Consider the following 22,192-nt stretch of genomic DNA (forward strand, 5'->3'; position numbering starts at 1 on the left):
CAATGTAGTTGAAGTGACCATTTGGTAGGTACAAGGGGCTGGTTCTCAACCCTGGGGCTACAATCTAGTGAGTGGGTAGAGGAGGGGGAGGGATTGGGGAGAAGGGAGAAGGAAAGTAGCAGAATAGTGTCGGAGTGAGGTGACAAGTTGAAATGTTTATAGGCTTAGCGGCGAAAAAGCTGCCACAATGAGTGAAAGCTAAAACCCTACTAAACAGTGCATAAATATTCAAATGAAAGGGAAATAGTTGAGGGACTGCCTGGATTTTTCCAGCTCTGACCAGCTGTCATATGAAAAGTTCCGGTCGCACATTTAATTTTTACGAGCCTCTGAGCACAGAGGGGTCAGAATAATTAGTTTTGTTGCTTGTGAAAGTGACCGATTATTTACAATGATTCCTGAGTGTCTCAGGTGGAGGTAATGTTTGAGCAAACCTTTCCTTTCAAGTTGTTATTATTTTTTTCCCCTGAAGAATATCCTAATCTGCCTTAAATGAATGAAGGGAGCTTGTTCTCTTGTGTGTGTGAATCGATTCACCTTTGTTGCTAAGTTCTGACGTTGAACACTCTTTTCCCACAAGTGCCAAAACCTAAGGTGAAGATGATTTTCGTTCTCCAAATTATGTCCTTCACTCTGGCCTTTGTGTCAACTTTTTTCTTGATTGTGGCGACCTGGACGGATTGTTGGATGGTGAATGCTGATGATAGTTTGGAGGTAAGTGAGCACTGGTTGGCTTTGGGAAACCCCCTTCCCCTTGCCCACCAAGATTGTAGTTCTACCCCTGTTAAGCGGAGATATTGGCTTACTTTTCTTTTAATGCTTGCGTTCAAGAGCCGGCCTATTCTCTACAGCACTGTAGAAGGGGGAAACTGTAGGGTTGTAGGAGAGTTGTAGGTTTGTGTCCTGCTCCACAGACTTGAGCCACATAAACCAGGCTGACAGTACAAATTGTTTGCCCCCCTCTCCCTACTGCACTAAAATGACAGGTTAGAGTTTTGGGACCCCTTTATAAAAGCAAATTCTTTCTGTAGGTGAGATGTGCTGTTTTGAATTAGGTCAGGATGGGTGCGTTAGGATGGATCGGTGGTGTGCACCCTTTTATATCTGTTTTGTGGAAGAGAGGGTTCTTCCTTGTGACACATCTGTGGCTGCTCCTTCTCATCCATGTTTACGAATCAAACCCACACCCCTGTTTAGTGTGTGTGTCCGTGGAGCAGGGTGGAGGCGGGGGTGGGGGAAGCAGTCGTGACAATCACCACACTATTCTATCGTGGACACTATTGCTACAATTCCACGGAGATTTCTAAGGCAGAGGCATGGTTTCCGAGCAATGAACGGATCGATTTGTGTAACTTGTAATGTGGGATTTGGGCCCTGTCCCAGTGCTGCTGGGGGGTCGGAGGGGGGGGGAGCTACTGGAGGAGTTGGGGTGGGGTGGGGAGGGAGGAATGGTGTTGGAGGCATGTTGCAAAATTCTGTCTCCCTTATTCTGGGCTCATTGGGTCTGTGACACGATTGGATAAATGAAATTTCATCATTTAGAGCATTACAGAGTTTTACTGATCTTTCGAGGATTTGACTCAGTTCTGCCCATTTATCTCCACAAACTGCAAACTGGGGCCTTGCTCCTCAGAAAGGGAGGATTACCCCAGGGGAGAGTGATGTTGGGGGACAGGGGAAAAAGCCTTTGTGAGTTAAAAAGAATAATCTTAACATTGTAAACTCATAAAATGAGAGGAGCCGAACAGAATTTCAATATTTATCCCTCGAATGTTTTTGCATTTGGAATGCTGGAAGAACACTATTGACCCTCCTTGAATGGTCTATTTACTGTTTAAGGAGCTGGCACATGCCAGGGGCACTGAACGGCCTTTATTCGTTCCTAACATATGTTCTGATGATGGCGCAAGTTGTTCTTATTGCGTAATATTTGCCCTTTGCCATAAAAGTATGCTAAAGTGTTCGACTAATGGGCAACATGCTGGCACAATGCCAGTCCTAACTCCTTTAATACATCTTGGGCGAGGGTGTTGTGACGGCACGTCTTGTTAAAGTCCCGAGAGTTGATGTTCATGGAGGGCAGAGATGTTTAGGGTCTCAAAGCCCCAGGGGCATAATGACAATGTGCCCATTGCTACGCCCCACGGCCACAGTCTCTAGGCTTGAACAGTTTTTAAAGTTCAGGTCTCATTTTGATGTCATCTGAAAGCTGTGGACGTCAGATAAAGGACCTGGGTTCCACTGTGCTGGTTTGTGAGGAAGAAGTCTGGCCCATGTTTACAAGGAGTTGATCAGATGGGAGTGTCTGTTTGATGGAGGAAGGAAGGAGTGGGGACTGGGATGGGAGGGGGAGCAAATAACGGAGGGGGGGGGAGAAGAGTCAGCAAAAATAGGCCCAACAGCAGCCAGGAACTAAGAGGTGATGGATGATCTAAATTGAAAAGAATTGAACTTTATTCCTTCAGTGCAATTCCCACCAGTGTCTTTGAGGGTCACAATTAAGGCCACAAAATGTCTGGATAAAGGCTTTCACATACTCCATACGAAGAATCAATGCACTGCTATGGGCCTGGCATCATGTACAGGCCAGACCAGCTAATGATGGCAGAGTTCTAACTTTGAAAGACACCAATGAGGAAAATGGGTTTTTGTGAGAGTTTAATAATTTCATAATCATCGTTCCTGAGATTTAGAGGGGGATTTTCCAGCCATGCTTGCCCCAAAAAATCCTGCCCGAGATCAACGAACATTTGAATGGTCTGCCCCGTGCCCACAGTGGCACAATGTTAGCACTGCTGCCTCACAGTGCTGGGGACTCAGGTTTGATTCCCGGCTTGGGTCACTATTTGTATGGAGTTTGTATGTTCTCCTCATGTCTGTGTGGGTTTCCTCTGAGTCGCTCCAGTTTCCTTCCATAATCCAAAGATGTGCGGGTTGGATTGATTGGCCATGATAAATTGACCCTAGTGTCAGGGGGATTAGCAGGGTAAATATGTGGGGGGCGGGAATCGGGCCTGTATGGGATTGTGGTCGGTGCAGACTCGTTGGGCCGAATGGCCTCCTTCTGCACTGTAGGGATTCTATGATTCTATAATCCTCTTCAAACAAATTGGAAATTGGGGCTCCTACAAGCCAATCAGCAGTTGAATGCCCCCCTCTATTCCACCCCCACCTCCCCACCCCCTTCACCCTTCCCCAGGCCCTCACAATTTGAGTGTTCACCATCGTTTACATGATAAGTTCTCCTTAGTCCGAGCGGTATTGCTAGGCGGGTGAGTGGAAGCCTGCTTCTTGAGATGGTTTGGTGAAGGATTTCTACCCTTGCCCCAGGCTGCTCCTCACAGCTTATTGAAAACAGACATTGGTGAAGGCCTCGTCCCCCATCGAGCCTCGCAGTTGAAGATTGTGTGTGACTTCAGGAGGGATGGGGGAGAATTCCAGCAAAGAACAAAGTTCCCTCAGTGATTCCCCCAGGTTTCTAACAGTAATCATTTGGATTCCCAAAAGGCTAATTCCATGTCAGTTGATCCCTTTTTAAAAGATTAATTTGCAGATCTGAGCATCCTTGGTGAGGTCAGCATTTATTACCCATCCTTCCTTGCCTTTGGTGGTGAGCCAACTTCTTGAACTGTTGCAGTCCGTGTGATGTAGGCACATCCCTAGTGCTGATAGGAAAGGAGTTCCAGGTCTCATTAACTTTTCCATAGGGCATTTGATCCAATTGAGCGGCTTATTAGGCCATTTCAGAGAGCAGCAAAGAGTCAATGCAACGCTATGGGCCTGGCATCATGTGAGGGTCAGACCAGTTACTGATGGCAGATTTCTGACCCTGAAGGACACTAATGAACTAAAGATGGTTTTTTTGCAAGAGGTTAATAATTTCATGATCATCATTTCTGAGATTTAGAGTGGGATTTTTCAACCTCGCCCATGACCGGAAAATCCTGCCTGAAGTCAGCATTTACATGGTTCGCCCTGCGCCCACTACAATTCCCGTGGCAGGGGAGACAGGAATTGTACTGGGCACGGGGCAGACTGTATTAGAGTTAAAGTTTTTAATTCCAGGTTCATAATGGATTGAATTCAAATGTCCCTAGGTACTATGGTGAGATTCCTAGTTCACGCCTATGGATTGCTAGTCCAGTAACGTAATTGCTCCCTCAGTTAGGCCTGAGAACCTTTGGAGAACAAACCAGGCAGGGTTCCTGTTCCTAATGCTGTCCAGTGATTCCTTTTTGAAGGATTTCTTGTTTGATTCTTCCTCCTCCAGTTGATCAGTCTTCTGAATGCTCACAGTGTAATCCAGGCAGTAAAGAATGGATACTTGGAGGGGTGGGCTCAGTCCCAGTGGAACCACACACCAATGTGGACTAACTTCAAGGATAGAAGGAGGAGGGGAGGGAACTGAGACGGAGAAGGTGCTATCCTTACCACGTGAAACCAGTGGAGTGATGCAGCAGAGAGGAAAGGCCACCAGCACCATTGCTGAGATAGTGCCTCTGCAATGCAAATTCAAAGCCTCTCCCCGAGGAAGAGATAAGAGATGGCCTAGTGTGTTATCACCAGAGTATTAATCCACAATCAGCTAATGTTATGCAGACCTGGGTTCAAATCCTGCCATGGCCAATGATGGAATTTGAATTTGATATAAAATATCTAGAATTAAGAATCTACTGATGACCATGAAACCATTGTTGGAAAAATCCATCTGCTTCACTAATGTCCTTTAGAGAAGGAAATCTGCCATCCTTACCCAATCTGGCCTACGTGTGACTGTAGAGACGCAGCAATGTGGTTGACTCTCAACTGCCCTCTGAACAAGGGCAACTAGGGATGGGTAATAACGGCTGGCCAGCCAATGACAATGATGTGGCGATGCCGGTGTTGGACTGGGGTAAACACAGTAAGAAGTCTCACAACACCAGGTTAAAGTCCAGCAGGTTTATTTGTAGGAAGCACCACTAGCTTTTGAAACTTGACTATTTCTTCATCGGGTGGATGGGATTTCTGATGACAAACAGGGCATATAAAGACACAAGCTCAATTTACATGAATAATGATTGGATTGTGAGTCTTTTCAGCTAATCAAGTCTTAAAGGTACAGATGGGTTTCCTCCAGGTGCTCTGGTTTCCTCCCACAATCCAAAAGACGTGCTGGTTAGGTGCATTGACCATGCTTAATTCCCTCAGTGTACCTGGACAGGCATTGGAGTGTGGTAACTGGGGGATTTTCACAGTAACTTCATTGCAGTGTTAGTGTAAGCCTACTTGTGATGCTAGTAAACTTCAAACACTCTTGATGTGAGTGAGATTTATGTAGGCATTTTTAGAAAGCATCTTGTGACATTCAAGGCAAATTGTCAATCAGATTGGCACCCTTTGTATGTTTAACACTTTCTAACCAGATTTTCAGCCTGGAGTCGGGTAACCCTGACTTTAAACACTCATTTGCATTTTCCACATGTTTTTCTTCATCTCATTTTGAGGTGGATGGACTGTGGCATTATCCAAGAGGTTAGAGCATAAGGAACAGAATTGGACCACTCAGAACCTTAAGCTTGTTCTGCCACTGAATAAGGTCATGGCTGATCTGAGACTTAATTCATTCATTGGCCTCAATGTCCTTATTGAACAGAAATCTCTGCTGGTTTTGAAATGTTCAATAACATACCCCCTCTCCCCCATGCATCTCAACATCATCTCTCCGGGGAGAATGTTCCAGATTTCCACTGCCCTTAGTCTCCACGAGTGCTTCTTGTCATCACCCCATGTGACTTTGCTCTATTTTTATGGTTGTCTGTGGTTTAGACCCCTACCCCCACCTCACCACCCCTCTACCTACACTGCCAACTCCTCTAATCATCTTACACAACCCAGTTATATTACCCTCCACCCAAAAGCTGCTGCATTCTTGTCAAATCAAAGCGCAAAGATTGAGGTAGTGTCTATTTGAACCCGACTTGGCCAATCCTTGAAGCATTGAAATCCATTGAAGCTGGAAAGCCTCTCAGTCATGCCCAGAGTGCCTGGACTAATTGCCTGGACTAATAAACTCAACCAGGACACAGTAAAGGTTAATGTCACACAAGCTTTCCTTATACATTGGTCAGTATTGAATAATGGACAACACCAAAAGAAGCAGGAAATGAATCATCGCAAATACCTAGATAGAATTTCAACCTTGTGAGAATTTCACACAACTGTAAGGAATTACCGTTGGTGCATAATGTGCTATTTTATTTAAGTAAATGAACTAGGTGTTACATCATGGAGCAGACTATCCTGGCCCATGGAAAGACCATTGTAGACATGGTCCAATTGTGCTGCCCCACAAGATGTCCATTAAGGTGGGATTTTCCAGCCACACCTGCTCCAAAGTCAGAAAATCTGTGCCCTCGGTCAATGGACCTTTCCATGGTTGGTTACCCGGTCTGGCCGACATGTGATTCCAGAGCCACAGCAATGTGGTTGCCTCTCAACTGCCCTCTGACATGGCCAAGCAAGCCACCCTGTTCAAGGGCAATTAGGGATGTGATGCCCATGTCCCATAAATGAATTTAAAAAAATTATCAATATATTCGAATTGCGTTGCCCCATGAGATGCCCATTATAAATATGGCTATGGTGACTTGGCCAGTGAGATGGCCAGATAGGGGAAGTTAGATTAAGTACCTGATGGTGATTAAGAAGGTTGAATGTTTTTGGGGAAGACAGCGGTAAGGTGAATGTCACTAGGTTAGTTATTCAAGGGCTCAGGCTAATTTTCTGGCAATGCAGGTTCAAATCCCTACCAAGGCAGGTGATGGAATTAAGAAATCCTGAATTGAAAGCTGCGTTCATAAAACAATCACTGATCTTTGTAAGAAAAAAAACCCATCTTGTTCTCTGATGTCCTTTAGGGAAGGAAATCTACCATTCTTACCCGGTCTGGCCTAAGTGTGACTCCAGAGCCACAGCAATGTGGTTAACTCTTAACGGCCATCTAAAGTGACCTAACAACTCATTTAATTCAAGGGTAAATAGGGACAGGAACAAATGCTGACCTTCCCAGTGATGTCCACATCCCATAAAAAAAGGAGAAAAGGGATGTAGTAAATAGAATGACAGGAGGCTTCTGTTGGGCATCAACACAGGCTGAAAGGTCTGTTTCTGTACTCAAAATTCATTGTGTCCAGAATATTTTGTAATGAAGAACACTATAGACATGTCCATACTGACATTGTGTAGGGGTAGATAGGAAAGAAACAGGATACACTGACTGGTTTTGACAGACACAAATGATCCTAATTCTTTTTCTGGCTCCCATTCCCAGGTCAGTCAGAAATGCAGGGGTTTGTGGTGGGAATGCGTCACAAACTCCGTGGATGGGATCAGGACATGTGATCAGTATGACTCCATCTTAGCAGAACATCCACGTAAGTAGCTCCGGAGTGTACTGAAGTGGTCATTCATTTTCCAGAATGGTGGGAAGTGGTGGGTCCAATAATGAAAAGTGCATTTGGGAACACTGACAACCCTCCGGCACGATAACGGCTTAATTAGAATTAATCTTTGTCGATTTATAGGGCTGGATTCTCCGATCTCGTGGCTAGGATTCTCCAGTCCCGGTGCTGGGATTCTCCAGTCCCGCCTCACTGAATGGAGATTTGACTGAGTGCCACTTTCCCCGTTCTCGTTGGCAGCGGCGACGGGGCTTTGAATGGCCAGAGAATTCTGGCCAATACTGTTTGTGAAAAATGGAGAAAAGTCCCCCTGTTGCGAGAGTCCTTCAGATTGTGAAAATAATTCCCAGTGCAGTAGGTATTCCTTATCATAGTCATTATGACACAGAAGGTTGGCCATTCAATCCATCAAGTCCATGCCAGCTCCCTGTAAAGCAATGTGGCCAGTCCTCTTCCCCTGCTCTGTCCCTGCAGTCCTCCAAGTTTATTTCCCCCAAAGTTTCCATCCAGTTTCCTTTAGAAATCATTGATTGTCTCTGATTCCACCATCCTCAGAGATAGAGAGTTTGAGGTCATTGTCACTCACTGCATAATAAAGTTCTTTCTCATATTCTTCTCCATCTCTTGCACAAAATGTTAAATCTCTGTTCCCATGTCCTTGTACAATTGGTTAATGGAAACAGCCTTTCTTTGTTAAACTTAACTAAACCTGTCATAATCTTATAAAGGCAGGTGAAAGTCGCCAAAATCCCAGGGGACCATAGATTGTTCTCCATGTTTCTGAGAGGGAGAGAGCTGACTTTTGGTGATTTGACCTGAGGGTTAGCACATCTCAGGTAAGGTTGAGAAAGTGGGGTCTTCATGAACAACCTTAGCCAGTATGGGAATTGAACCTGTGCTATTGGCGTCACTCCACAGCACAAACCAGCAGTCCAGCCAACTGAGTTAAAGGAGTTGACCCAATCTCTCTTCATATCTAAAACTCCCCAGCCCAGAAAGGCTTTACCCATTTAAAATAAACGCATGCATCAATATAGAATGAGGCTTCATTCATGGAATTCGCCATTCTGAGTCAAGCAGTTGTAGATTCAATGTCCTCTCCGGGATCTGAGTGGATAATCCAAGGTGACTCTTCTAGGTGGCACTGAGGGAGTGCTGCATTGTCAGGGATGCTGCATTTCTGATGAGGTGTTGAAGTGGAGTGATGTCCACCTGATCAGTTGAATGTAAGAGGCTTCATGAAGAGTAGAGTATTTTCCCAGTGTCCTGACCAATACCGATCCCTCAACCACTGCCATCAATTGGGCAGCACGTAGCACAGTGGTTGGCATTGCTGCCTCACAGCGCCAGGGATCCGGGTTTGACTCCCGGCCTTGGATCACTGTTTGTATGGAGTTTGCACATTCTCCTGTGTCTGTGTGGGTTTCCTCCAAGTTCTCTGGTTTCCTCCAAACATGTGCAGGATAAGTGGATTGGCCAAGCTAAAATTGACCCTAGTGTCAGTGGATTAACAGGGTACATACGTGGGGTTACAGGAATAGGGCCTGACTGGGATTGTGTTGGTGCAGACTTGATGGGCTGAGTGGCCTCCTTCTGCACTGTAGGGATTTTTTAATAAATTAAGAGATTAACTAGTCATTTAACTCATGCGCTATTGTGGGAACATTGCTGTGTGCGGATTGGCCTGTGTTATAACTGTGGCTAAATTTCGAATGGAATTCACTGGCTGTGTTCAGCTGCCCTGAAAAATGTTACAGAAATACATATTCTTTCTCTCTGGTGTAAATACATGAATTAATAAAGGTGGAAAAAAAAGACATTGAGGGCCTGCGATGTCTGACCCTTCAGCGCACCCACCTATTTTTGTGACATACAATTCAAGCACTGGGATAAGGGGGAGCAGCATAATCTCTAGCTCACAGATCCTGATTTCCAATCTATCAGAGTTAGTATATAAATTGGTTTGAGGTGTTCGTAAAAGGGGTTCCATTCTCTTTGGTATTGGACTGCTTTCACTAAACCCGTTAATATTAAATTTCTTTGATTGTAACTTCATGCAAGTGGGGGAGGGCAGGGTGGAGTCAGGATGGGTGTAATCACAAGAGGCCTAAGTCAGGCCTACCTCAAATTCGGGGAAAAGGGGGATAGTTAGGCTATGACTGGTTGTTGGCCGGGGGACAGAGCCATTGAGTTTAGTTACAAGGACAACAAAATGGGAATATGTAAACGATATTAAACAGTGTGGAAAAATTAAATCCAGAGCATCACTTCTGGCTAAATCTTGAAGGGCTCAGGTTCAAAATGAGGAAAAAGCTTCGGAATAACATCAGGAGTGTCTCGGTTGCATGAAGAATGATTGAATGGGTTGGTTCCTGAAGCAGGAAATAAGGACGAATATGGGAGCAGGTGGATCTGTTGATGGAGACTCAGAGTGAACGTGAGTCAGATCAACACCCATATCTTTTATTTGGCTCGTGGATCTGACTGTTTCTGAGGTGAAAGGTCAATTATTCAACCCAAAATCCACCTCTCAAACTTTAATATGTGACAGAGGAAATTCCAAACCAAATCAGGAAAAACAGAGATTCATATTTTTTTCAATGCTGAACACTGAGAAACAGACGGAATTCACAGAATCACAGGATTGTTACAGCACAGAAGGAAGCCATTCGGCCCATCATTTCTGTCCCAGTTCTCCAAATGAGCAAAGAGTTCCAATCTCCTGCCCTCTCCCCATAAACTGCACAATTTTCCTTTTCAGCTAACAGTCTAATTCCCTTTCCAATGCTTCAGTTGAAACAACCTCCACCACACGCTCAGGCAGAGCACTCCAGATCCTAACCACACTCTGCATACATTTCTTTTCCTCACATTGTTTTGCTCACTTTGCCAACTACTTTAAATTTCTGTCCTCTCATTCTCTATCCCATCCTGATTAGGTGGCACTGTAGCACAGTGGTTAGCACTGCTGCTTCATAGCTCCAGGGACCTGGGTTTGATTCCTGGCTTGGCTCACTGTCTGTGTGGAGTTTGTATGTTCTCCTTGTGTCTGTGTGGGTTTCCTCCAGGTGGTCCAGTTTCCTCCCACAGTCCAAAGATGTGTGGGTTAGGTTGACTGGCCATGCTAAATTGACCACAGATGCATAAGTTAGAGGATTAGTAGGTAAAATATGTACAGATATGGGGGTAGGGCCTGGGTGGGATTGTGGTCAGTGCACACTCAATGGGCCTCTTTCTGTACTGTAGGATTTCTATGAATTTCTCTCTATGTATGCTGAGCACAACCCTCATGATTTTGAATACCTATCTTATATTTCCTTGTAGTTCTTTTCTCCCGGGAAAACAGTGCTAACTTCTCCAATCTATCTTCATAATCAAAATTTCTCATCCCTGGAACCATTCACCTGACTCATTTCTACACTCTCTCTGATGCCTTCATGTCTTTCCTGAAGTGTAGCAGCCAGAACTGGATACAGTACTCCAGCTGAGTACAAATTAGTATTTTGTACAAGTTCAACATGACTTCCTTGCTCTTGTACTCTATGCTCCTGTTAATTTTTTTCACTCATTCACGGGAATGGGCATCACGAGCTGGCCAGCATTTATGGCCCATCCCTACTTACCTGAAGGTAATTGAAAATCAACCACATTGCTAACCAGGTAAGGACGGCAAATTTCCTTCCCTAATGTACATTAGTGAACCAGATGGGTTTTTCCGACAATCGACAATGGTTTCATGATCATCAATAGATTCCTATTTCCAGATATTTTTATTGAATTCAAATTCCACCATCTGCCGTGGCAGGATTCGAATCCAGGTCACCATAATATTAGCTTAAATTCTGGATTAATAGTCTAGCGATGACACTACCAGACCTACACTTCCCCTGTCATAGACATTGTATGCTGCTTGCTCTATTAATCATTCTCTCAACCTGCCCATCACCTTCTGCATTTATGCACAAAGCCTCATCACTTCTTTAGAGTTGTACTCTGTGTTTTATACTCTCTCTCCATACTCTTCCTAACAAAATGAACAATTTCACATTTCTCTATGCTTATCTTCTTCTGGTACCTGTCCGCCCATTTTGCCAACTTGCTTACATATTTTTGAAGTTCTACAATGTCCTCCTCACAGTTCACAATGCATCCAGGTTCTATGTTGTCTGTAAATTTTGAAATCGTTTCCTGTACACCCAGATCTACATCACTAAAATATATCAGGAAATGCAAAATGCAACACTGACCCCTGAGGAACTCCACTAAAAATCTTGGTCCGGCCATTGATCATTGAACAAACAAAGAACACACAACCAGTTTCGTATCCCTGTTCCTGATGGTCCTTTTATTCCATGAGTTATAATTTTGTTTATAAGTCCATTGTGTGGGATTGTATCAAATGTACTTTTGAAGTCCAAGTGCACCACATCAACAATATTACCCTCATCAACCCTCCTCTGTTACCTCATCAAAAAAATCCATCAAGTTAGTTGAGCACAAATTTCCCTGAAGAAAGCCAGGCTGCATTTGCTTAATTAACTCACATTTTCTATGTGTCTATTAATTTTATCCCAGATTACTGTTTCGAGAAGCTCCCCCACCACTGAATTTAAACTGACTAGCCTGTAGTCGCTGGACTTTATCCTTACAACTTTTTTGAACAAGGGTGTAGTATTTGCAATTCTTCAATCCTCTGGCACCACCCCTGTATCTAAGAAAGACTAAAAAATTATGGCCAATGCCTTTCATTTCCTCAGTACCCAGAAGGGAAGAACAGTTCAGACCAGTATTCTTATTTCCCAGTTCATGCTGATTTTTCCTTTTGGGTATCCTTGGAAGCATCTCATCCGGTTCTGATGGATCTGGTTATGGTCTTTAAGCGCAGCAGCCTATCCAATACTGAGATAAAAACAAAATACTGCAGATGCTAGAATCTGAAACAAGAACAGGAAATGCTGGGAAATCTCAACAGAACTGACAGCATCCATGGAGAGAGAATAGAGCCAACGTTTTGAGTCCAGATAACCCTTGTCAGAACTGAAGGAAAACCGGACAAAATGGATACGCATAATACCATTCTCAGCCTTTATCGTCACCATTTACATTACCTTTGTCTTTTTATTTATGCCGTTCCTATCAATTATAGCCTCCCCATCCCCCCACCCTCATGCATAAATTTTGTCCAATTTTCCTTGTCTTCAGCTCTGATGAAGGGTCATCCTGATTCCTTTGATTTGATTCGATTTATTATTACCACATTATACAGCATACAGTATTGTTTCTAGTATACAGCAAGAAGTATTGTTTCTTGTGTGCCATACAGACAAAGCATCCCGTTCATAGAGAAAGAAAGGAGAGAGTGCAGAATGAAGTGTTACAGTCATAATGTAAAGAAAGATCAACTTAGTGCTGTTGTTTCTCCAAGATGCTGCCGGACCTGCTGAGATTTTCCAGCATTTTCCGTTTTTGTTGTAGTCTATCCAATACCTTTGCCTTGTCAATTTTAAACACTTTGAGTGTCTGAATTACCCCCTCGTTCACCATGATCCGCGTAGTATCTTCTTCCTTGGCCAAAGACGGATGCAAAATTCATTTAATTCCTTAGCTGTGTATGTATAAATCCTTGTTTTGGTCCCTAATTGATCCTAACTGTACATTTACCATTCGTTTTGCTACTTATGTGCCCAAAGAGTTTGGAATTCTCTTTAGTCTTGGCTGCTAGAGGTGAAATATTTCACCATAAATAAATAACAAAGAGTTTTTTTACAGCACCATACAACAAAGGCAAACCTGAAGTAATATTTTTAAATCCATTGAGGCAACTGTTTAAGAAGGTTCAGGGTAATAAAAGAATTAGTTAGGACAGATATAGCCTATGAAGAGAGACTGAATAGACTGGGTCTGTACTCGTTGGAGTTTAGAAGGCTGAGGGGGAATCTTATAAAGACGTATAAGATAATGAAGGGGATAGATAAGGTAGAGGTAGAGAGATTCTTCCCACTTAGAAAGGATAGCAGGACGAGAGGGCACAGCCTCAAGATAAGGGGGGGACAGTTTAGATTGGAGTTGAGGAGGAACTTCTTCACTCAAAGGGTGGTGAATCTCTGGAATTCTTTGCCTGTTGAAGTGGTGGAGGCTACCTCGCTGAATATATTTAAATCACGGGTAGATAGGTTTCTGATAGACAAGGGAATTAAGGGTTATGGGGAGAAAGCGGGAAAGTGGAACTGAGCCACGACAGATCAGCCATGATCTTATTGAATGGCGGGGCAGGCTCAAAGGGCTAGATGGCCTACTCCTGCTCCTAGTTCTTATGTTCTTATATCAAGTATTCTTATATCAACTTGTATTCAAATGACATTTTCCATGGGTCTCAGGATGTGCCTTTTCAAATGAGGTCACTGTTCTAATGTGGAAAAGACGGCAGCCCATTTGTGCACAGTAAGATCCCACAAACAGCAATAGGGATAAATGACCAGATAATTGTTCTTTTTTATTGCAGCAGCTTTATGAGAAATATTGCTCAGATATTTGGAGCACTCCCCTTCTCTTTGAGAAGTATCATGAGATCCTATGTGTCTACATGAGAGGTTTAACACCTCTTCTATCAGTGTAGCACACCCCCAGTGCCTCACTGAAGTGTCAACATTGGTTATGTGATTGGGTTTCGGGAGTTGAACTTAAAATACAAAACTTTCTGACTTGGAGATGAAGGTTTGCCAAGGCTGACAAGTCACATTTCTTTAACTAGAGGTATCATTAATATCCTTTAGGGATTGAAACTTGGCAATTGGTGGCTCCAATCCCACACCAATAAGACTGATTCTCATCTGCCTTCAGAAGTGGCCTAGCAAGCCATTCAGCCGAAGCAAACCAGAACAATCGCCTTCACGAGAGCCCACCGCCTCCTTTTTAGGCCAATTGAGGATGGGTAATAAATGTTGGCCAGTGCCTACAAGAATGAAAATAAAGGGAAGGTTTTGTGTCACAGAAACGAAGAAGATAGGAGCAGGAGGAGACCATTCATCCCTTTGAGGTCACTCCACCATTTATCACGATCAAGGCTGATCGTCCAACTCAATAGCCTTATCCTGTTTTCTCCCCATAACCTTTGATCCCATTTGCCCTAAGTGCTATATCCAGCTGCCTCTTGAATACATTCAATGTTTTGGCATCAACTACTTCCTGTGGTAATGAATTCTACAGGCTCGCCACTCTTTGGGTGAAGAAATGCCTCCCCATCTCCATCCTAAATGGCCTACCCTGTATCCTCAAACTATGACTTCTGGTTCAGGACTCCCCCACCATCAGGAACATCTGCCCTGCATCTATCCTGTCTAGTCCTGTTTTATAAGTCTCTATGAGATTCCCCCCTCATTCGTCTGAACTCCAGCGAAAACAACCCTAACCTAGTCAATCTCTCCACATACATCAGCCCCGCCATCCCTGGTATCAGCCTGGTAAACCTTCGCTGCACTCCCTCGAGAGCAAGAACATCCTTCCTCGGAAAAGGGGACCAAAACAATATTCTAGGTGTGGCCTCATCAAGACCCTGCATGATTGCAATAACACATCCCTGCTTGCCAGGATACAGGACTCATTTCAGATTGCTTTGCACTTTAATTGAAATGTAGGGTGTGGTCTATCTGCTGTTCACGCTATGCTCCTGCTGCACCAAGATCGGAGAATTTGGCTCCTGGCCAAATCTCTGCAGCAGGTTGGGAGAATCCCACTGGTGTGAAGAGTGGTAACATTCCAGCCTTACCCTCCACTAATACTCTGATTATTTTATAAGAGGACCAAGGGCCTGGCCCAGATGGGCACTTCGACCCTGCACAGACCAGCTGGTGGGGGTATTCACGGACAGTTTGTGTATGGAATGAGTTTCCAGAGGAGGTGGGAGAGGCGGGTGCACTTCCAACATTTAAAAGACATTTGGATAGGTACATGGATAGGTTTAGAGGGATATGGACAAAACATGGGCAAACGGAATTAGTTCAGTTTAGGAAACCTGATCAGCATGGACAGGTTGGGCTGAAGGTCCTGTTTCCATGTTGTATCTCTCTATGTCTCTATGGCTGGAACTTGCCCACCACAGAATCAGAGTGGGCACAAATCTGACAATGGAAATTTTTGTTGACCTCTGGTGGGAATTTCCAGTCTCGCTCAAGCGAGGCTGTAAAGTCCTGCCCAATAACTCTACAGCTGACTCCATCTTAAGATGGTTGTGACATGTATAATAAATTAGTTCCTTTCTTTTCTCTGCTCCTTTTCTTCCAGTTAAGATAGTGCTCACTCGAGCGCTAATGATTACAGCAGACATTCTGGCAGGCTTTGCACTTATTATATTAATTTTTGGATTGGACTGTGTGAAGATTCTAAGAGAAGAACCTCAGATCAAATTAAGGATCTGTTACATGGCGGGCTTCATTTTTGGAATAGGAGGTAAGGCTGACTCAGTTGCTAATGTGTTTCTTAAAGGGTGTTCAATAGAGGAATTGTGGAGTGTTCCCGAGGCTGGCTTGTGCATGACCTGATATGAACTTGACCAATGCAGACCAGCAAGTCTTACTGCTGATGCCTGCATTCAGTGTACAGACTATACCCATGCACCAGTGAGAATCTGTATTCCCGGTAGTAAGGGGTAGACTCGGGCAGCATTGGCTCCTTGTGTTGCTGGGAGTTGCCAATCTGTGAGCACTGTTCAAGCACAGAGCTGTGTTCTGCTGTGAAGACCTCAATTGCCCTCATGGTGTAATAGCACTGAAACCTCGCATCTATGATTGGTGCATTCAACCAATGCCTGTCAGAAAATGTAGGCTTTCCTGATGAGGGTTGGAATGGTTTCTTAGCTTAGGGTTATGGGGCCATAATTCAGCAAGCAACAACACACTGAGGAGAAAGAGACGGAAGCTGGAACTTTAGTTAAAAAAGACATGGGAGCATTTTTATATGTCAATTGAAGCAGTGTGATGACAGAGATTTTCCTTTAGTCTTTTGAAAAAACGTAGAGGGCCAAGATGGAACAAGTTGGATCAAAGGGGGTAGGGTTAGGTAGCCTAAACCCTGGATGTCCAAAGTATGAGACTTTAGAATGAGGCCCATAATATTAACTCCTATTACCATATGCCTGACCAGGTATGTACCTGAGTAATGCAGACCTGAAAGTCTTATTGCTGGTGTCTGCATTCAGTAAACAGAAGTGAATGGTCATGGAACCCAATGGAAGTCATATTTTCAAGTTTCTTCACATTGGTGTGTAGGTATAGTCTGTATACTGAATACAATCACCAGCAGTAGGACTTGCACTCTGTGCACCACGGTGTGCTGTAGGGGGATTCACGCCGGTAAGTGGGGGATGAAGCCTCAATCCGCTGTCGAGGCCAGAATTAGTGTGCCGAGGGGGCCACAGTGCATGTGGTGATCTGTCAGGGGGGAGATTGGCGCATGTGCACTGGCACACTCCATTGCCAGCCTCCTGATTGCTGGCTTTCTGATTGCTACCCAACCTCCCCCCTCCCCACCCACCAATCCCTGGCTTTCCAACACCCCCACAATGCCCCCCCCCACCCCACCAATCATCAGCCTACGGGAGGGTCCCATTCTGGGCTCACTAATAACACGGAGATGTACATTTCCATATTATAATCAGCCTCGTGCTGATTTCCACCGTGGGGCCAATTAGATTTTAAAAAAATGGCCTGGGAGACTGGCAATCAGCCAGACTCCAGTTGCGAATCCTGCTAGAGACCCCCACTGATGTCCCCCGGATTGCTGTGTTATTTGAGCAGTACAGTGGGCTGGGAGAATCACCCCTAACATAGTTATCACTGAGAAGACAGAACATTGGGAATGGGAAGATGATGTTAGCACTGGATTAGGGAAGCGGAAGATGGCAGGTTGGTTTTCCTGGAAAATCTGTCTTTGGGAAGCCCTTGATCAAAGCAATGTATTGATGCCGTGTCTGTTTGTCTGCAGGAATCCCGGGTATGATTGGTTCTGTGTGGTACGCTGTGGACGTGTATGTGGAAAGAGCGACACTGGTACTGCAGAACGTGTTCTTAGGAATTCAGTATGAATTTGGCTGGTCTTGCTGGCTGGGAATGGCTGGGTCGACAGGCTGCTTCCTGGCTTCTATCATGTTAACCTGTTGTCTTTATCTTTTCAGAGGTAAGTTGAATGGAAAATTATTGCTTCCACAATGGTTATCTCTCTTTCTCTCCACAAGGCAGGGAGTCTAACTCATGAAGCTGTACCACCTCTTTGATATCGTCCCCATGTATAAACCTGGACAGTGATTGTCAATGGGCTATTTATCACACACACACACACATTCAAACACAGCGGGGTGCGGGGAAGCAGTATGGTGGCACAGTTGCCTCACAACACCAGGGACACGGATTCAATTCAGGCTTGGGTCACTGTCTGTGCGGAATCTGCACGGGTTTCCTTTGTGCGCTCTGGTTTCCACCCACAGTCCAAAGATGTGAGGGTTAGGTTGATTGGCCATGCTAAATTCTCCCTTGGTGTCAGGAGATTAGCAGGGTAAATACATGGGGTTACAGGAATAGGGCCTGTGTGGGATTGTAGTTGGTGCAGACTCGATGGGGCAAATGGCTTCCTTCTGCACTGTAGAGATTCTATGATTACACACACACACACACACACACACACACACACACACACACACACACACACACCCTGTTTCCAGTAGAAGTCATTGGATAGCAATCAGGAACAAGAATCCTGATTGTTTTTCCCAACTCAAGGCCATGGTGCTGAGGGAATCTCCCAAACCAGCTGTGATCAGCAAACTCAGTGCGGACAGCGAGCGGACCTGCCACTTTACTGAGCTGTATGGCCTATTTTTCCCTCTGCAGCAGTCAAAAGGAACTCTTCTTGTTTTGCAGTATTTTAATTTTGTGACATTGCCCGTGTCAAGAAACTAGAAGCACTGACAACCCACCATTGATGCAAATCTTATTGGAGCATTCTACAATTTAAGATCGAAAGGGCTTGGTCACTTTGGACTGAGATGAGAAGAAATTTCTGGTGTATCTTTGGAATTCTCAACCACAAACAGCTGTGGGGAACTCAATTGTTGAGCGTATTCCAAAACAGAGGTTCATGAGTACTGAGGGAATTAGGGATGTGGGGATAATGTGGGAACATAGAGTTGAGATATGATCGCACAGTATGGCTGGAGGGGCAGAATGGCCTAATCCAGCTCTGATTCCTTATAGCTATATGTTCTAAATTTCTCCCCTCCATATGTCATAGCAATACCTCACGCGAAAGATGTGCATCATTTCTTGTGCCTAGAATCACTGTGTCACAAGTGATGGGGTTTATATTGTACATATCCTCAAAGACAGTTACACATTGTGACAGTGCAATCATCCTTGGTAAAGATGAATCATTGAAATTTGACAAGACGTCTGGTGGGAACTCCAGGAATGTGGTTCAATAGTCAGTCTTCTGCTCAGTCTTTTGTCCCTGCTTGTCCCTGGCAACATTCTTTTTTGATGCATTCTTTTGGGAGATATGGGCATCATTGGCAAGGCCAACACTGCCCGTATCACCCATCCCTAATTTCCATTGAGAGGGCAGTGGCCTTCTTGAATGCTGAAGTCCAGGGACCTGGGTTCGATTCCCAGCTTGGGTCACTGGCTGTGTGGAGTTTGCACATGATTCTCCCTGTGTCTGCGTGGGTTTTCTCTGGGTGCTCTGGTTTCCTCTTACAGTCAAAAGATGTGCAAATTAGGTGGATTGGCCATGCTAAATTCCCCCTTAGTGTCAGGGGACTAGCTAGGATGAATGCATGCGATTACGGGGATAGGGCCTGGCTGGGATTGTAATCGGTACAGACACGATGGGCTGAATGGCCTCCTTCTGCACTGTGGGATTCTATGACTCTATGGCAGACTGTGGGGAGTCAGGAGTTGAGTTGTGTTCCATAGGATTTCCAGCCTCTGAGCTGCTCTTGTGGACACAAAGGGAGTTTGAGAGGAAAATTGGCCCACAACACTCTTAGAGATCTGATGTTTCTTTCTGTTTCATTCAATAGATTTGAGAACTGCACGGTACAACCTATCCTTCTATCAATATGGAAGAACAGCAACTGGCAAAATGTATGCGATGGACTCCCGAGTCTAAACGATCTCCTCTAGAACTGTGTACCTGAGTTTAATCCAACGGCTTCTCCTGTCCGTCAAAGGACATATTACACCCTTAAGAAAAGGTGAAAGGCTACATATTGCAGCTGGTTTTAATTGTTAATGCTTTTGAATTGTTGTTTTGTGTCCACTGAATCACAAAGAGGAAGCACTGATGTAGTTTAGTTAATTGCAATCATCAAGTGCAGTCACAAATTTCTATTTAGAGGAATAAATTGTTTTAATAAATCCTTTACATGCGGTTGTGATGAAAAGCTCCATATTATGTGACCAAAAGAATAAAATGTACCTTTGGAAAGTGTGAGAGTTCCATACTTCGAATCTGCACAGCGCCCCAAGTCAATTGCTGCGAATGAACATGCTAATTGCCCAATGGAATTTTAAGTAGAGTAATGAGGCGGAAATATCATGAAAACTACTGCCCCTGGGCTAGAAAGGGTAGCTTGAACCTTGGTGCCCCTAACTCTCAAGGGCAAAGATTTGACTGTGCAGTAATCTGCACTGTTTGTAAAAGTTTTCATAGAAATCCTACAGCACAGAAAGAGGCCATTCGACACATTGAGTCTGCGCTGACCTCAATCCCACCCAGGAACTACCCTCATATCCCTACATATTTACCCACTAACCCCTCTAACCTACGCATCTCAGGACACTAGGGTCAATTTAGCATGGCCAATCAACCTAACCCGCACATCTTTGGAGTATGGGAGGAAACCGGAGCACCCGGACGAAACCCACACAGACACGAGGAGAATGTGCAAACTCCACACAGACAGTGACTCAAGCTGGGAATCGAACCCAGGTCCCTAGAGCTGTGAAGCAGCAATGCTAACCACAGTGCTACTGTGCCACTCTTGCAATCTTTTCTCCTGGAATGCAAAGGCAAGATGCAAAGCTAAAGCTTTGAAATGAAGTCAAGACTGACAGAAGGATGCAGAGGGCAATAATGTAATCGGATAGTGGTAATTATTATGATGCCAATCCCATTATTTTAAAACCTTCAGACTTGAGGAGGTAGGATCGAGCCAGGGAGATAAAGATTGCAATGTTTTTTTGAGTCACTGGAAGAAGATGGGTTGGTGTAGGTGACAGAATGGTTTCAGACAGGTGGACTTGGCTTCGACACCATGGGAATATTTGGACTTCTCAAGGCAAGAAAGAGAAGATAAGGTAAATCAGGAGTGGTGGTTCTGGTACACCAAATTTGGATATTCGTGCCACACAAGTTGCAGACAAAGATCATGTACAACAAGACTGAAATTAACCATCATCCCTTGATATTCAATGGCACTATCATTGCTGAATCCTCCATTATCAACATTCTGGGGGTTACCATTGACCAGAAACTGAACTGGACTAACCATATAAATATGTGGCAACCAGAGCAGGTCAGAGGCTAGGAATCCTGTGGAGACTAACCCACCTCCAAACCCATAAAGCCTGTCCACCATCAAAATGGTGCAAGTTAGGAGTGTGATGGAATACTCTCCTGGATGAGTGCAGCTCCAACAACACTCAATAAGCTTGACACCATCCAACACAAAGTAGTCTGCTTGATTTGCACCCCAAGAATTTGGAGGGCTCTCTCCACCTCTGATGCACAATGGTAGCAGTGAGTACCATCTACAGGATGCACTGTGGGAATTCACCAAAGCTCCTTAAGCAGCTCCTTCCAAACCCATGACCACTGCCAGATAGAAGGACAAGGGCAGCAGATACATGGGAACACCACCACCTGCATGCCACACACCATCCTGACTTGGAACATATCGCCGCCGTTCCTTCAGAGTCAACATCCTGGAACCCCCCCCTCTCTAACAGCACTGTGGGTGTACCTGCACCACATGGACAGTAGTGTTTCAAGAAGGCAGCTCACTATCACCTTCGCAAAGACAATTAGGGATGGACAATAAAAACTCCCCACATCCCCATGAATCAATAGCAAAAAGGGAGACCTCTGGTGTTCTTGTGATATTGAGTGAAAAATCAGCCAGAATTCATGCTTCTGAACCCCCTACCCATACCCTGATTGTAACGTGCATGTGTATGTGAAAGACAGTGTTTGACTTCACAGCCAAAAACCTGAGGAAACTTGTTGGATCGTATGATGATTGACATTTTGGAAGAGAAGGTGATTGACATACCTTATCCCAGCATAAACCAAAAGCATCAAGAGTGGAGGGGTAGACATTGACAGATCTGGACTGGAATTTTCCGACAGGATTTTCCCATCCCGTTGCAGTGAACAGAGATTTGGCTCACCGCCTAACTCTCCGACGTTACTGTAGTGGGAGTGTGTCGTTAATGGGTGGTAAAATCGCATCCCATGTTGTTTTCCTGCTTGTAGCTGCCCTGTTGCGAGGTGTTGGGCTGAATTCTGCAATCCTGTGCTTCCCAGTGGAGAGCAGCCTTGCATGGAGCACATCTCAGGAAATCTAACCAAAAGAGAAAACGCTGGAAAAACTCAGCAGGTCTGGCAGCATCTGTGAGGAGAGAAAAGAGCTGATGTTTCAAGTCCAGATGACCCTCTGTCAAAGCTGCTCGTCAGGAAATCTAGCATTCCCTGGAAGTGTT

The 22,192-nt window shown here is 44.6% G+C and overlaps 1 protein-coding gene across 1 annotated transcript; it reads left to right on the plus strand.

The window, feature by feature from the left end:
* The first annotated feature begins 331 nt into the window (after positions 1-331).
* LOC145360256 (claudin-16-like) lies at positions 332-20,737 on the plus strand. The gene is made up of 6 exons (XM_080215339.1): positions 332-417; positions 581-714; positions 7,313-7,415; positions 15,723-15,887; positions 17,421-17,612; positions 19,510-20,737. Exons 2-6 carry the CDS (start codon positions 601-603, stop codon positions 19,596-19,598), a joined length of 663 nt encoding a protein of 220 aa, XP_080071465.1. The 5' UTR covers positions 332-417; positions 581-600; the 3' UTR covers positions 19,599-20,737.
* The last annotated feature ends 1,455 nt before the right edge of the window (positions 20,738-22,192 follow it).

This window comes from Carcharhinus amblyrhynchos, chromosome 30 (assembly GCF_965287045.1).
Source record: "Carcharhinus amblyrhynchos chromosome 30, sCarAmb.v2.hapA, whole genome shotgun sequence".
Lineage (NCBI taxonomy): Eukaryota > Metazoa > Chordata > Chondrichthyes > Carcharhiniformes > Carcharhinidae > Carcharhinus > Carcharhinus amblyrhynchos.

Coding starts and splice junctions, on each gene's coding strand:
- LOC145360256 (XM_080215339.1), top strand. CDS start 601: ATGATTTTCGTTCTCCAAATTATGTCCTTCACTCTGGCCTTTGTGTCA. Junction 7,416..15,722: donor CATCTTAGCAGAACATCCAC/GTAAGTAGCTCC, acceptor CTTTTCTTCCAG/TTAAGATAGTGCTCACTCGA. Junction 15,888..17,420: donor CTTCATTTTTGGAATAGGAG/GTAAGGCTGACT, acceptor GTTTGTCTGCAG/GAATCCCGGGTATGATTGGT.